We start from the raw sequence: 15952 nt of genomic DNA, 5'->3' as shown, positions 1-15952 counted from the left end.
TGGTTTATTTAACTTTCTATTTTGAAATAGTGACAGTGTCTCCTAAGGTTTGAGTGGGGAATCTTAAGTGTAAACTCATGTATATTGTGAAGTGGGGATATCAGTAAAATCATTGTCTTTTTACCTTGAGGAACATATTTTTCCTCATTAAACAGGCCTATTTTGAAGGAATTTTATGTGGCTGGCTGGGTTTCCACTTAAACAACAAATTAAAAGGAATCCTTTGTGGAGGACCTGTCATGAACCTTAGAGGCTCCAGGTTCTATGCCTTGTACTGCGTGCAGTACTGCATGCCTGGAGAAGTCTCCTCCAAGACTGCCTTTAGGACTTGGGTTTTACAGCCAGAGTTAAGTTTTTCATTGAGCTTACGTTGGCTTGTTTACCATATAAAGCTCCTTATAGCTTTCCACATAGGGTTAGTCATAAGATATTTTATTCATGTTCGGATAAATGAGAGGTTGATAGTTGTTGGAAAGTGTATGTTGCAACCTATTCTGAGAACTTAAGTATTAAATTTTATTTATTTCTACAGATGTTCTAGTTTTTAGTTAGTTATTAACAGGTAGTCTTTTAAACACCATATTAATATATGGTAGAGAAGTTGATGAAATGTTCTGTATATCCTTTCTAGGACAGGAAACCTCCTCCATCTGTTCTGTTTAGTTAAAGCTGCATGTTCAGGCAAAACGGGGGTCAAGTTACTGCTGTGTGTTTTCTGAGCAGGTTACATCTCCTTCTTGGGTCCTAATTTATTGAAGTATAAAATAAGGGATTTTGGTTCAATCATGACAACTGTTTCTAAGTCAACTTTATTCAACATAAACTGTTCATTTTTCTTAGCAGTCCCTATGTCTAAACCCTTCCGTTCCTGGCTGCTGTATTTGCTAACCTCCCAATTATTCCTCCCCTCTCTTGTTGGATGCTGTCATCAGGTATAAGTCTTCCTATTCCTATCACTATCTTTATTATCTTTATCTTCAGCGACCATGTGGATCCTTCCACATGGAAGGATTCTGGCATCACAGTTACTTGACTCCATCATTATCATCATTTCTAGCCCACTTATGCACCCTCTTCAGGACCATACTCTGTGCCTTGGAATACTTCTGACATATTTTCCCACTAAAGTCATAATGCTGGACAACCTGCTCACCATGACTGGATAGATTTTCAGCTCCCTCATTTAATTATTCTTAGAGTATAACAGTTCTTAGGCTTATCAGCATTTCTATTAGACTCTTCACCCTCTTCAAGACCATACGCTGTGCCTTGGAATACTTCTGACATATTTTCCCACTAAAGTCATAATGCTGGACAACCTGGTCACCATGACTGGATAGATTTTCAGCTCCCTCATTTAATTATTCTTAGAGTATAACAGTTCTTAGGCTTATCAGCATTTCTATTAGACTCTTCTAATTTTTTCCTGTTCTTTAATCTTTTTGCTTAGATTCCATTAACTCTTTTGCCCCATTTTTGTTGATCCATCTGGTAAATTTGTCTAATAGAACTTTTGCCCTTGTGTTACTGTAGTTTACTGAAGAAAGCCTCACATGGATTAGATTGGTGGCTGGCCCTATAAAATTATGATGAATACTGCCTGTTAATTCTCAATATTGCTTTCCAGTCCTTTTTCTTTTTTGGTGGGGTCCAGTGTCCTGTCAATGGTTGTTCAACAGCTAGTTGCAATTTTGGTGCTCTCACAGGAGAAGATGAGCACACCACCAGTCCTTTTTCTTTAAGTGATCTTCTTCTTCTCCACATTATCTCTTTCGAGTTCTCTTTGCTCCTCTCAAATCTCTATTCTCTTTGCTGACTTCCTTCTTATTTAACAGGGAAATAGGTATACTTGAAAACTTTATTAGCTTCTTTACCACTAAGATTATAGATATTTTGTTACCTTTACTTGCTTTTTCTTGTGTTACAATGGAAGAAATATTCCTCCTCTGATCTCTCTAAATGCTGCGAATCCCATCCATTCCTTTTCATGAATAACTTCTTAAAGAGAATTATCAGTGAAGGATAGAGAAGTGTTAACTGGAAGGCAGAAGAGCTGTCAAGATCTGCCATCTTTATTTCCGCATTTCCTGCTCACTCTGTATCACTTCATGGCAAGTAGATGGGGAAACAATGGAAACAGTGACAGACTTTATTTTCCCGGGCTCCAAAATCACTGCAGATGGTGATTGCAGCCATGAAATTAAAAGACGCTTGCTCCTTGGAACAAAAGCGATGACAAACCTAGACAGCATATTGAAAAGCAGAGACATTACTTTGCCAACAAAGGTCCGTCTAGTCAAAGGTATGGTTTTTCCAGTAGTCATGTATGGATGTGAGAGTTGGACCATAAAGAAAACTGAGCACCGAAGAACTGATGCTTCTGAACTGTGGTGTTGGAGAAGACTCTTGAGAGTCCCTTGGACAGCAAGAAGATCAAACCAATCAATCCTAAAGGAAATCAGTCCTGAATATTCATTGGAAAGACTGATGCTGAAGCTCCAATACTTTGGCCATCTAATGCGAAGAACTGACTCATTGGGAAAGACACTGATGGTGGGAAAGATTAAAGGCAGGAAGATAAGAGGACAACAGAGGATGAGATGGTTGGATGGCATCACTGACTCGATGCATGTGAGTTTGAGCAAGCTTTGGTAGTTGGTGATGGACAAGGAAGCCTGGCGTGCTGCAGCCCATGGGGTTGCAAAGAGTCAGGCACGACTGAGTGACTGAAATGGATGAACTGTAACCCATTGCTAGTGGGCTTCTGCTCCTTTCACCCATCTACCTCTGAAACTCTTCTTATAGAGGATACCAGTGACTTCCAAGTCAGAAAATTTAGGGGTGTTCTTTAGATATGGGTCTCTTGGCAGCATTTGTTACTGTTCACCCCCTCTTAACACTCTTTTCCTGGCTTCTGGTAAAGAATCTGCCTGCAATGTGGGAGGCCTGGGTTCTATCCCTGGCTTGGGAAGATCCCCTGGAGAAGGAAAAGGCTACCCACTCCAGTATTCTGGCCTGGAGAATGCCATGGACTGTATAGTCCTTGGGGACTGTATAGTCCATGGGGTCACAAAGAGTCAGACGTGACTGACTTTCACTTAATAACTTTAGCAGTCTTGATTTTCTTTTCATCTCTGTTTATTCCTTTTCAGTCTCCTTCAATTTAATCAGCATTTGTAAATATTATTTTAGTATTAAAAATGAAAGTGTAGGGCTTCCTGGTGGTCCAGTGGTTGAGAATCCGCCTGCCATTGCAGAGGACCTTTAAATTCTTGCCCCGGGAACATCCCACATGCCACGGAGTGGCTAAGCCCATGCGTTACAACTACTGAGCCCATATGCCCTAGAGCCCGTGCTCCACAACAGGAGAAGCCCCCGCAATGAGAAACCTGTGCACTGCAATGAGGGAGTAGCCCCCTGCTCTCCACAAAGCCCACGCACAGCAACAAAGACCCAGCACAGCCAAAAATAAATAAATGAATCTTTTTTAAAAAGTGAGAGTTTATTAGTTTAGAGAGAAGAAAGCGAAATTGGCATGAATTTTGCCAAAACACGAGGCTTTCAAGAAGCCAGGTTGTGGCAAGAAATTTTAGGTAGAGTGCGTTCTATTTTGTCTTTAGAAATACTGAAAAAGGTTAAGAAGCATCAGTATATGTTGCTTAAATTACTCAGCAATCCAATAAAATATATGATTGTATTCCTGTTTAACCTCAAAGAATATGAGCTGGAGAAGAAGGATGGACGTACTTGGGAAGCAGTGCATCGTTCTTTCTCATTGGAAGGCTAAGGTTGCTTCAGGGTAGTGTGGAGATGAAATCTGTTGTTCCTGTGTTACAGAGAACATAGGAAGGGGTTTGTTACTGCATTTTTTGATTAGTGAGGACTGGTTGAAGATTTTTAAGCTGGGTACACTTTGGATACAGAGACTGTCTTGGCCAAGGGCTGGTAATCTTATAACATTTGTTTCAGTGACCAGACGGCAATTGGCCCTGGAAGCCTTTTTTGTGGATTTCCCAGTGACATGAATTGAGTGCTCTTTGACACTCCTTTAGCGCTTTGTCATAATTCTCAGATGGTATCATGATTACTTGTTTGTATCTGGCTTCCCTATTGGATTTGAGCTCTTCTGAAGTGGAATTATTAGTTTATGGGTAATGTTAATCTTGGTAATTTTTCCCCACCGCCCATCTCAATGCTTGACATAGTATATGATTCCTGAATTAGTAAATGAATGAAGAGTTTGAATTTTTAATCTCTGGCCTGAACAGTTTATCAGAATATATCATTTCTACTTCTACAGGATTAGAGACTCGTTCCTACTTCCTCTCTGCTATTGAATATGTTTTAGTTAATAAAATCTCTTTTGATTGAAAGGTTCTGTAGCTTTAAGAGCCTGGGACTTTGCAGACACTCTTCCACTGGATAACACACCCTATGCAAATCAGCTGTCTGTTCAGGTCTTGTGTTTGTTTTCCCCATAGACATAATCCATCCATTAGTTGTTTAAAGCAGCAGATGGAAGGAGTCCATGGAGATGTGGATTTATTAGCTCTCACAATAAAAGACCACACTGGTTGTGCTCCAGATTAGAAGGTTTTTGCTGAATGAAAGAGAAGTGGATCCTGTTTTCTGTGCTATTTTCAGCAGTGTGGCTAGCTCTTGTGACTGGAGTCAGTTGTAAGAAAGACCAGAAAAAGATTTTGTAAATAGACCTTCCTTCAAGCCCCAGACTGTTTGGTGCAGCTACCATAATTATAGGAGGGGCAGCTTTTTCTCCTTGTTGGGTACAGACTGAATCTGTCCTAGAGTTGTTGCTATATTTACTCCTTAGAGTAAAGGTATGTATAAAGCATCCTGAGTCAGGGTGTATACATACTTTTATTTGTCAAATTAGGAAATTTGAATTAATACCTTCTGAAATCCTTTGGAGAGGGAATAATTTGTGCATGTCCTACGAAGAACTGTGACTGTGAGTTGGTAGATCATGTATTTAACTCTCTTCCTAAGAATGTACTGCTTCCTTTGCTAACAGTTCTTTTGTGACTTATTAGAAAAATCACTCACTTGCCTTGATTTTCTTTCCCCTGTGTTTACTAGGATTCTGGCAACTACTGTAAAATTGGAAAGTTTAAACATTGCTTATGGAGTGTTTAAGTGATAAAATCATATTATGAGAGCTAACCTTTCACTCCTGAGCTCTCTTTATTTTATATATATATAATATATATATTTACAACCTATATATGTTAAAAAGAGACTTGAATCACCTTTAAACTTGGTGCAAGTCTTGCTTTGAAAATAACAACCAGTGACCCAAGAAACAATTCTGAGATTATTAAAGTCCGGGTAAAACTAGATTTTTCTCATGCTGTGCCCTTTTAGAGGTCTGTTGGAATGGGGAGCTTTTCCTGTGACAGTACTGTCAGCAATGAATAGATGAATGAATTTGTCCATGCTCAGAACTCACCACACGTGTACAAGCCCCCTCCAGGACATAAAAGAGCATGGAGACTGACCTTAGCAATGATCTAAGCTCCAGAGGAAAGAGGCTTTCGTGACTGTCCAAGAAGTGAAGACCAGCGTATCTAGAGATAAAGAAACAAAAGAGCCTGTGACAGTATCGAAAGAATCTGACATTTGCTTTGTCTGTACAAAGGATGAAAAGAATTTTGCCGACTTAGTCAAAACAATAACTGGTTTTATATCAGCCTGAGCTCAAAATAGAGCCTCAGAATAATATGTTTTTCTTTGTATTTCTGAAGAATTATCTTTTTAAAAATGTACGTGGCGTGGTTTTGTTTTGGGAAAGGAAAACGTGACACGGATTTTATAAGCTTAGTAGCTGTAGGTGGAGACTCTCTTGTTTTGTGTGCCAAACCTTTTTAATAAGCAGTGAAGTCAGGATATTAAAGATTGGAATTTTTTTCAGGGAGCTTTGTCCTTTTCTTGGTACTTCAGATGTTTGCAACCAAAAGGGGTATGTATGGAAGAGAAAAACAAATAGGAAAAATTTCCCCCTTTTGTGGTGGTGATTCAGATGAGATTTGTCTGGACTGCTGTGAAGAAAGACGTGGCTGTGATGTGAGGCAGTGATTGTGTACTCACGCTGGACTGAGAGAAACCTGGTTTAGTGGAGCCGTGGGCACAGCATGGGGAAAGCTTGATTGTGTGCCTCTTTCCCCAGCAGTAAGCAAGTAGGCTCTAGTGACTGACTGTCTGGAGAGTGGCTTTTGTTGGTCTTCTATCTATTATGGATGATTCCAGTATTCTACAAAGGAGAGGGTTACAGGTGAGTAACAGAAAGCCTTTTTTACTTATCTCCTTCCTCTTACTGTCTATTGAAAATATACTGAACGGATGGCTTCAATTTTATTTAATTCATTTGAGGCAGGAGAGAATGCTACTAAGTTCCTCTATATTCCATTATGTGTAACTTTAATTAAAGGAATCATCTAAGACCTTTCTACTTTAATAGAAAAATTTTGCTGCTTGGGTTTACTTACCCAAGTGGAGCAATTGAGTCAGACCCACGCACACCTAGTTTTAGACACCAGACGTTTCTGACAGATTGTCTATAGTAAACGTATTCTGTTACCACTGTGCCTGCCTCCCAGCCCGTCTTTCCCTTAATTAATTCAATTATATGTGTTAATATATGTTTAACCCTACACATAGCTTTAAGAACTTTTCTAAATTATCACTTTGCATACATAATGTAACCATATGTGATAACCATGTATCTGAAGCCAATTTTGGAAGCCTTCTCCTCCCTAAGTCGTGGATCATTTTGGTACATGAAGAAGTAAGTAAAATATAACAATGAGGGGGAAATATATTGGTAGACAACCTTCAGCTGAGTTTTAATGAGTACCTTTAGCACTAAAAGAGTACATATTACAACTATTTCAGTTTTGATGATTAATTTTTTTATGCTTTGTAAAGTAGATCATCTTGGCTTAGTCTTGATGAAAAAAATGTGCTGCTTGGGCTTACTTACATTATGTTGAGTGGAGCAATTAAATCAGACCAACACACATCTAATTTTGGACACCAGACATTGCTGACAGATTGTTTACAGTTCATTTAGTTCATCATTGAATGTTTTAAAGGATTGACATAGTAAAGGTTTCAGGATAAAACCTCAGTCAACCTATGAAGTTCTTGTCATGAAATGTAGCTATTTCTCTTGTTTTGATTTTGTTTTTTTTGACGTTTGTAAAGCACTTTTTTTGACAAAGTACCTAGGGTCTTTTTACTTATTCTTAATTACCATTATTTTGGTTTCTTTAAAGTGCTCAGAAGGAAAATGTGTAAGATTGGTAAAATTTGAACAAGTGATGATATTTGTAGGTCATCTTATTTGTGCTTCTGGTTAACGGCATTGCAGGCACTCGGAGCCTACTGGGAGCACCCACTGCACCTTCGGCAGCTGTTTAGTACCACCGGGCTTTCAAAGTCAAAGCCTTATTTAATTTCTCCTTTTTAGTACAATTGGTTCCGTAAGATTTGGCGTTTGATTTCTTGGGAGTATTTTGAGAAGTAGTTATAAAGTACTCAGAATACGTCTGATAAATAGTGATTTGTGTTCAAGTAGCTGTTAATAAAAAAAATGGCTGGCTTGTAAGCACATTTAAGTGCATTACCTATTTATATCTTTATTTCTCTTTAGTTTCCAGGATTCAGAAAGGGAATTCTGTTTTTTGAATGGGCAATATTTTCAATTATTGTGCTTGTTTTGTGTTAAATCAGTTATTTCCTTCCTAGTGACTGAGTCAGTCTCTAATATCTGCTACCCTGTTTACTGATGCCCTTCCTCTCAGTTCTTTGTTTCTATCTAGCAGGAGTTCCAAATTGCCAGATCACAGAGCACTGTAAAGTGTTTTCTTACAGCCTCTTTTTTTTTTTTTTTAGTTGCAAGTTTACTCTTTAGAAAGGGCTTCCCTGGTTGCTCAGCTGGTTAAGAATCCATCTGTAATGCAGGAGACCCCGGCTCGATTCCTGGGTTGGGAAGATCCACTGGAGAAGGGATAGGGTACTCACTCCAGTTTTCTTGGGCTTCCCTGGTGGCTCAGCTGGTAAAGAATCTGCCTGCAATGTGGGAGACCTGGGCTTGATCCCTGGGTTGGGAAGATCCCTTGGAAAGGGGAATAGCTATCCATTATCCACTCAAGTATTCTGGCCTGGAGCATTCCATGGACTGTATAGTCCATGGGGTTGCAAAGAGTTGGACACGACTTAGGAACTTTCACTTTACTCTCTAGAAGACTGCATTGGAACATTCTGAAATAGAAGTAATGCTTGAAAAGCAGCAGTTTAGATTATTTGTTTTAAACAGGTAAATTGTTAACATAAAACTTTAAAAGCTGATTTTAGATTTGTTTACATAAACACATAAAAGCTAAAGTGTACCCAGTGGTCCGGGCTTCACTGATAGCTCAGTTGGTAAAGAATTTGCCTGCAATGAAGGAGACCCAGGTTCGATTCCTGGATCAGGAAGAACCCCTGGAGAAGGGATAGGCTACCACTCCAGTATTCTTGGGCTTCCCTGCCGGCTCAGCTGGTAAAGAATCCACCTGCAATGTGTGAGACCTGGATTGGATCCCTGGGTTGGAAAGATTCCCTGGAGAAGGGAAAAGCTACCCACTCCAGTATTCTGGCCTGGAGAATTCCTGGACTGTACAGTCCACGGACTCGCAAAGAGTTGGACATGAGCAAGCGACTTTCACTTCACCCAGTGATCCAGATAATCTACCGGGTAACCTCAGAGGAGAAGATGAAAGTCCAAATGAATATCTGGGCCTTACTAACAGCTTTTTGGTGAACAAGTTAGACTTCTTAAAACTTTTCCAGAAAATCAGTGAAGATGCAGTCTACTTTGATCATCCAACTTTCTTTGCCAGGTTTCCTGAGAGATATCTTTGCAACCCCATGGACTGTAGCCCACCAAGCTCCTCTGTCCTTGGAATTTTCCAGGCAAGAATACTGAAGTGGGTTGCCGTTTCCTACTCCAGGTGATCTTCCCAACTCATGGGTCAAACCTGTGTCTCTGTGTCTCCTGTATTGGCAGGGGACTCCTCACCCCTGTACCGCCTGGGAAGCCCTGAGAGGTACCAGCATAGTAAACAGGGCACTCATGGTGCGCCTGTTTTGCTTCCTACATTGTTGGACTATACATTACCTCAGTCAGTCATCATGATGTTGAGGACAAATACATATTATCTGCATTTTCAGGTATAGATAATTTTAAAGAAGAAACAGAAAGTTGATTCAAATTATAGTTCTGCCCCATGCTAACCATATAACTAACCATGGTCACATTTTGAAAAACTCTCAATGCCTCTCTTTAAAATTAAAAAATATTGAATTAGCAATATGGGGAGAGGGGAGGAGGGGATGAGATATATGGAAAGAGTAACATGGAAACTTACATTACCATATGTAAAATAGATAGCCAACGGGAATTTTCTGTATGACTCAGGAAACTCAAACAGGGGCTCTGTATCAACCTAGAGGGGTGGGATGGGGAGGGAGATGGGAGGGAGTTTCAAAAGGGAGGGGATATATGTATACCTATGGCTGATTCATGTTGAAGTTTGACAGAAAACAGCAAAATTCTGTGAAGCAATTATCCTTCAATAAAAAATAAATTAAAAAATAGTGAAGTATAGTTGATTTGTAGTATTGATATTAGTTTCAAGTGTACAGAATTCAGTATTTTTATAAATTATACTCCATTAGAAGTTACTGTAGAATGATGGCTATAATTCTTTGTGGTATACAATATATCCTTGTTACATATCTAATTTATACATGGTAAGCTTGTATCTGTTAATCTCATAGCCCTAATTTGTCCTTCCCCACTTCCCTCTCCCCTTGGGTGACCACAGGTTTGTTTTCTACATCTGTGGCTCTGTTTCGGTTTTGTGTATACTTTCATTTGTATTATTTTTTAGATTCCACATATAACTGATACCATACAGTATTTGTCTTTCTCTGTCTGACTTTGCTTAGTACATTTGAGAGTAAAAGGCAAGGGCTGCAGCAGGAAGACCAGTTAGGAGACTGTTGTGGTCCAAAAGGCAAGAATGATTAATAGATTGGAAGAGAATGATAGCATTGCAGGCGTTCTGATTGGCCTTTCTTTTTCAGATATATGAAGCTCAGTACCTTCTCAGGGACAAACAGCTTGTAAAAGTGACTGGGCTACAGATATAGGTCAGAATAAGCAGAACTGAAAGTAACAGAAAACTTGACCCTAAGTGGTTGAAGTATTAAAGAAATATATTGACTCACAAGTATGGAAATCCATAGGTTGGATGGGTTTCACAGTTGGGTGATCTTGAGTCTTGCTCAGCTAGTGGCTTCTTTTTCAACTGGCTTCATACTTATTAATAATAGAAAAAAGATCTATAGTGGTTTCAGCCCGCACATTCACACACTACAGCACCCCTGGGTCCTTTTAGACCTCTGGGAGATTATGTGAGCATTTTTCTTTTAAACTGGAGGAGCCTCCATCCTGTGTAGGGACTGACATCATTTTACTTGAAGAGCAGTTGAGGTTTGGGTCTTCCATATGGTAAAAATTGGCTCTCATCTTACTGCTGCTTTTGGAGCAGCTGCAGTGTGAGAGATTTGAGATTGCAATTCCTTGTGGATGGAAGAAGGTGCTTTTCTATTTGTGCTATTTTCCAGTCAACTTTATGGAGGTTATTTTAACTTTGAAGGGTCACCTGACTAGCTACCATATACAAACTTTTATTGTCAGCTCTCTTAGTGTCATCATTTCTGTAACGTGGTAAGTATTTGCCTGTAAGGCAAACAAAGTAATTGCCCATCATTGTATAGAGTCCAGATTTTGAACTGAGAATATGCTGCGCCTTCAGGCAAAAACTGTGTAATGTTTCTTTCTTGATTTTCTACCTTTGATGTTCAAAAGTGCAAGTGCCATCATTCAGGGGTACTTGACTGTTTGGAAAACATATGATAGCATAATACATACTGGGAAGCATTATTGTTCACAGAGCTTTCTTGGGATTTTTAATTTTGAAAATTATGACTATCCTAATAAATTATGATCATCATACAAGATGCAATTCAGTTTAGATTTTAGTCTTAAAAACAAAAATCTTTAAGAACCAACTAGATTTCAAACATTCTTTTTGAAAGTTATTTCATTTTTAAAATGATAGCGACATGAATAATCATGTAACCTAATAATTTCCTCCTGGTGTTCTAAATTTTGTTATTCTTTATGTGGGAAGTTTGATAAAATAAGAAAAATTGCAGTTGTACTCATCAATCCTTAGTACCATTAAATATTTTCATCATGTCAGTAAATTGGATGCCTTTAAAAATTGAGTGATTTATCTATATGCTTTCTTTTTTTGCTCTGTGCTTTATAGTATACTCCTATGTTACAGTCAAAACAGACTTTTTTTTTGATTATTTTTTCCATATTCATTTATGTTCTCCAACAGTTTCTCATTCTTAAGTGTTGTTCTCTCCTTTCTGTACCTATCAACCTCTTGGTCATCATTCCCATGTAGCAACTAATGTCATCGTGGATAATTTCAACATCTTTGCAGAAAATTGAGTCAGCTTCAGAACTTTAGAGTTCTCTTCTACTTCTTAGACTTTACTCTTTTAACAACATACTTTCACTAACAGTGCATATTTTTATACATGGAGTTATTATGAATAGAATATCTTATAATATTCTAAAATTACAGCACCTTATCATCTCTGTGTTAAATTCTTGTATTCTCCTGTGTGAATCAGGATCACAGTTTGAAGGACTGCAGACCACTTCCTGTAGATATGTTTTATTTGACTAATTTTGTAGATTTTAAGAAAAATTGACCATCAAACATTTTTCATTTTATATTTTGTTGTTTCATACATTTACTGTATTTTATCATTTTAAGGCTCTCATCTTTTTACTTTTTAACAGCTCTGAAATGGCAGTATGTTACTTTTGATGGTTTGCTATAGTTTAATTGACAGTGGTTATTTTGTTTTGCTTAATTTTTTTTTTGACTGATACCTAAAATAATAGCATCTGTTGCAGTTAGTAGTTTTTGAGATTTGATGAAATATGTGACCTTACTGGCCCCTGAAAGTATTTGAGTTTGCAATATTTGTATCTCAAAGACCACTGTTGTTCTTAGGTTCCTCTGTTTCTTTTTCTAATGTCTTGAAGATCTCTGTTTCTTTGATTCTTTGGTTTTCTTTTAATAAGCTGTTACTAGTTTGATGTGTTTCCTTTCTGTATTATTTGAGATCTGTTTCACTAGTTTTTCTAAAACCAACTATCCCTTTATTTTAACCTTTCCAGTGTCATTTTGCTTTTGGTGTATCTGTTTCTAATGGCTTGCAGTAGCTTCTTTTTTCCCCCCGTCTATACTGATAAACTTGTCCATTTACATTTGTCATACATGGTTTCTGCCATACTGTTTCTTGCATTCCATGTCCTGCATGTCCATGCTTTACTGCTCTGATTCTTCTTTGCCATTTAAAAGTACTGATTAGTTTTTTGGCTTGGGTTCTTGTTTGATTTTTCTGACTCTACTGGTGAGTTACAACAAATTCAGATTTTAACCCCCCTCCTGAAAAAGAGACTCCTTCTTTCTCATCAACCCTTCCAAAAATACACGCTATTTTTTGTTTAGCATTTTAGTTCTTTTTTAAAAATTCTACAAGTTAGTTATTTCTATTTATTGTTGTTATTTTATATAGTCAGTGCTTTTTGAAATTTATGTACCTTTGCTAGTTTTCTTGTTCAGTATTTCTTTTTGGGTCTTAGGCTTCTTATTGGGGCTTCCCTGGTAGCTCAGACAGTAAAGAATTTGCCTGCAATGTGGAGACCTGGGGTCTATCCCTGGGTCAGAAAGTTACCCTGGAGAAGGGAATGGCTACCCACTCCAGTATTCCTGCCTGTAGAATTCCATGGACAGAGGAGCCTGGTGGGCTACAGTCCATGGGGTCACAAAGAGTCAGACACCCACTCAGTGACTGACACTCTAGCCATTATCTCTTCAGATATTGTAACACTTGCATTTACTTGTTGCCTTCTGAGATTTGAATTGGACATATATTGAGCACAAGTGCTGGATGCAGAAAAGGATATACTCTATATTCCATGTAAAGAAGATGTCTGAAAAGCAAAACTGACCTATAAAGTTGAGAATTAAGATAGTGGTTTTCCTGGGGAGTGTAGGTAGTGACTGGAAGAGGGGATATGAAGATGCTTCTAGACTGATGGGTTATAATTCGTTTTTTAAAAACCTGGCTGTTGGTTACACTAGTGTGTTCAGTTTTCAAAAATTTGAGTTGTATGCTTACATGCATTTTTTCTATATTTAATAGTGTAATTTAAAAAATAATAAAATATTTCTTGTCTTCTTTCATCCAGTTGGTCACTGAAATATAGGATGGTATTGTTATCAGCAGTGGATTCTGAGGGGCCCCTTGAGTGTTTTTCTCCACTCCTGCTGTCGCTCCAAACAGTGTTATTTATGTGAGCCACACTATATGAATTTACTTACAAGTTCTGTGAAGAGATATCTAGTCTTTTAATTGTGGAGAATACCCTCTCCCTGCACTCCACCCCCCTGTGCTTTTATATGTTAGCTGAGAAGTTGTCTCCAAAACCCAGCCCTCTACCCACCTCCAATGGAGTGGAAAGTTGAGTTATGTTTCTTGAAAGTGAAAGTTTCTCATTCATATCTGACTCTTTGCCACCCCATGGACTGTACTGCTGCTGCTAAGTCGCTTCAGTTGTGTCCGACTCTGTGCGACCTCATAGACAGCAGCCCACCAGGCTCCGCTGTCCCTGGGATTCTCTAGGCCAGAATACTGGAGTGGGTAGCCGTTCCCTTCTCCAGGGGATCTTCCCAACCCAGGGATCCAACCCAGGTCTCCCACATTGCAGGTGGATTCTTTACCAGCTGAGCCAGCAGGGAACTATTAATTTCCTTTTCTGGGAAGGTACTTAGTAGAAGAGGAATGAACGAATATAAGTGAGAATTCAAATAGAAAATGTGAAGGGGATTCTGACTGGGAGCTGCCTTAGGCAGAGATAGCTTTGATCATAGTCATCTCCATGCTGGTGGCTATTGATAGAAAGGACAAACGCCAGCCTTGTGACTCTTGGCTTGCATATTTACTTGTGGGGGTAGTGGTTATTGCCTTTAGACACTTGGCTTTTGTCTTTTCTTTGGAAATACTTTATGGGTTTTGTCATTGTGAATAATGAGTAATGCATATAGACACTGATTCCTCAAGTAAGCAGCACCATCTTGTTTTGTGTGTAATACCTTTAGAAGTTTGCTTTGTGGAAAAGTGAAAGGGAGTGATTAGTTATTTCTTTAGAATTTACTATTACAGCTTTCTTTGCCACTTAAGAATATAGTTCAAGAAAAGAGAGATACATCATTTTTGGCAGGCAGTGTCAAAGTATGATAACTTGAGGGATCTAAAATGATAATAAAAATTACAGAGACTCTAAACAATATATCCTTGAGTTTTGGGAGCAGAGTTAGTATTTGGAGAATAGCAATTCATCCATTAGCTTTTAAACCCTGTTGGAGGTGGGCCAGATTAGAAAAATGCAACTTATTATTAATGATAATTCAGACCATCAAACTCTAAATTTTTTTTTATATATCTTATGTATTTTTTGCCCCCCACACATACATATCCTTCTCCATTACCAATACCATTCACGAGAATGGTACTTTTTGGTTTGTTTTTTAACCAAGGCTGAACCTACATCAATTTCATCTTAATCACCCAAAGGCCTTAGTTTACTTTAGGATTCACTGTTGGTGTTATATATTCTGTGGGTTGGGACAAATGTATAATGACATATATATGTCATTATAATACACAGAATATTTTCACTGCCCCAAAAATCCTCTGTGATCTACCTGTTCATCTCCCCCTCCCCCAGTCTCTGGCAATCATTGATCTTTTTACTGTGTCCATAGTTCTGCCTCTTCTAGAACATCATATAGTTGTAATCATACAGTATGTGGCCTTTTCAGATTGATTTCTTTCACTTAGTAACATGCATTCAACTTTCCTTCATGCCCTTTCATGGCTCAATAGCTCATTTCTTTTTAGTGCTGAATAATATTCCATTGTCTGGCTATACTGCAGTTTATTTATCTGTTTACCTACTGAAGCACATTTTGATTGTTTCTAGGTTTTAGCCATTATTAATAAAGCTGCTCTAAACATCTATGTGGAGGTTTTTATGTGGATATAAGTTTTCAGCTCCTTCAGGTAAATATGAAGGAGTGCAATTGCTGGGTTAAATAAGAGTATTTTAGCTTTTTAAAAAAATCACTTATTTTTTAATTGAAGGATAATTACTTGGCAATATTGTATTGTCTCCTGCTATACATCAACAGGGATCAGCCATAGGTATACATATGTCCCCTCCCTCTTGAACCTCCCACCCCATCCCATCCCTGTAGGTTGTCACAGAGCCCTGGTTTGAGTTCCCTGAGTCATACAGCAAATTCCCATTGGCTATCTATTTTACCTATGGTAGTGTATATGTTTCCATGTCACTGTCTCCATTTGTTCCACCCTCTCCTTCCTCCCTCCACCCTGTGACCATATGCCTGTTCTCTATATCTGTGTATCCATTGCTGCCCTGTAATGGGTTCATCAGCACCAGCTTTCTAGATTCCATATCTATGTGTTAATATCTGATACTTGTTTTTCTCTTTCTGACCTACTTCACTCTGTATAATAGGCTCTAGGTTCATCCACCTCATCAGAATGGACTCAAATTCATTCCTTTTTATGGCTGAGTAATATTCCATTGTTTATATGTACCACAGCTTCTGTATCCATTCATCTGTTGATAGGCATCTAGGTTGCTTCTGTGTCCTAGCTGTTGTAAATAGTACTGCAGTTAACACTGGGGAACATGTGTCTTTTT

The 15952-nt window shown here is 38.4% G+C and overlaps 1 protein-coding gene across 6 annotated transcripts in view; it reads left to right on the top strand.

The window, feature by feature from the left end:
• The window catches only part of MAST2 (microtubule associated serine/threonine kinase 2), a 207402-nt gene that overhangs the window by 59512 nt on the left and 131938 nt on the right, over positions 1-15952 (top strand). The window contains exon 1 of one of the 6 annotated variants that reach the window (XM_061412123.1): positions 6200-6289. The exons of the other annotated variants lie outside the window; for them this stretch is intronic. Coding sequence (XP_061268107.1) covers positions 6251-6289 — 39 coding nt within the window. The 5' untranslated portion in view covers positions 6200-6250. Of the gene's footprint in view, positions 1-6199; positions 6290-15952 lie in introns of those variants that run through there. 6 annotated transcript variants of the gene reach the window in all.

The sequence above is a fragment of the Bos javanicus genome, chromosome 3 (assembly GCF_032452875.1).
Source record: "Bos javanicus breed banteng chromosome 3, ARS-OSU_banteng_1.0, whole genome shotgun sequence".
In the NCBI taxonomy this organism is placed as follows: domain Eukaryota; kingdom Metazoa; phylum Chordata; class Mammalia; order Artiodactyla; family Bovidae; genus Bos; species Bos javanicus.
Note: the sequence above shows the minus strand (reverse complement) of the source record. Positions and strands in the feature narration are given on the sequence as shown.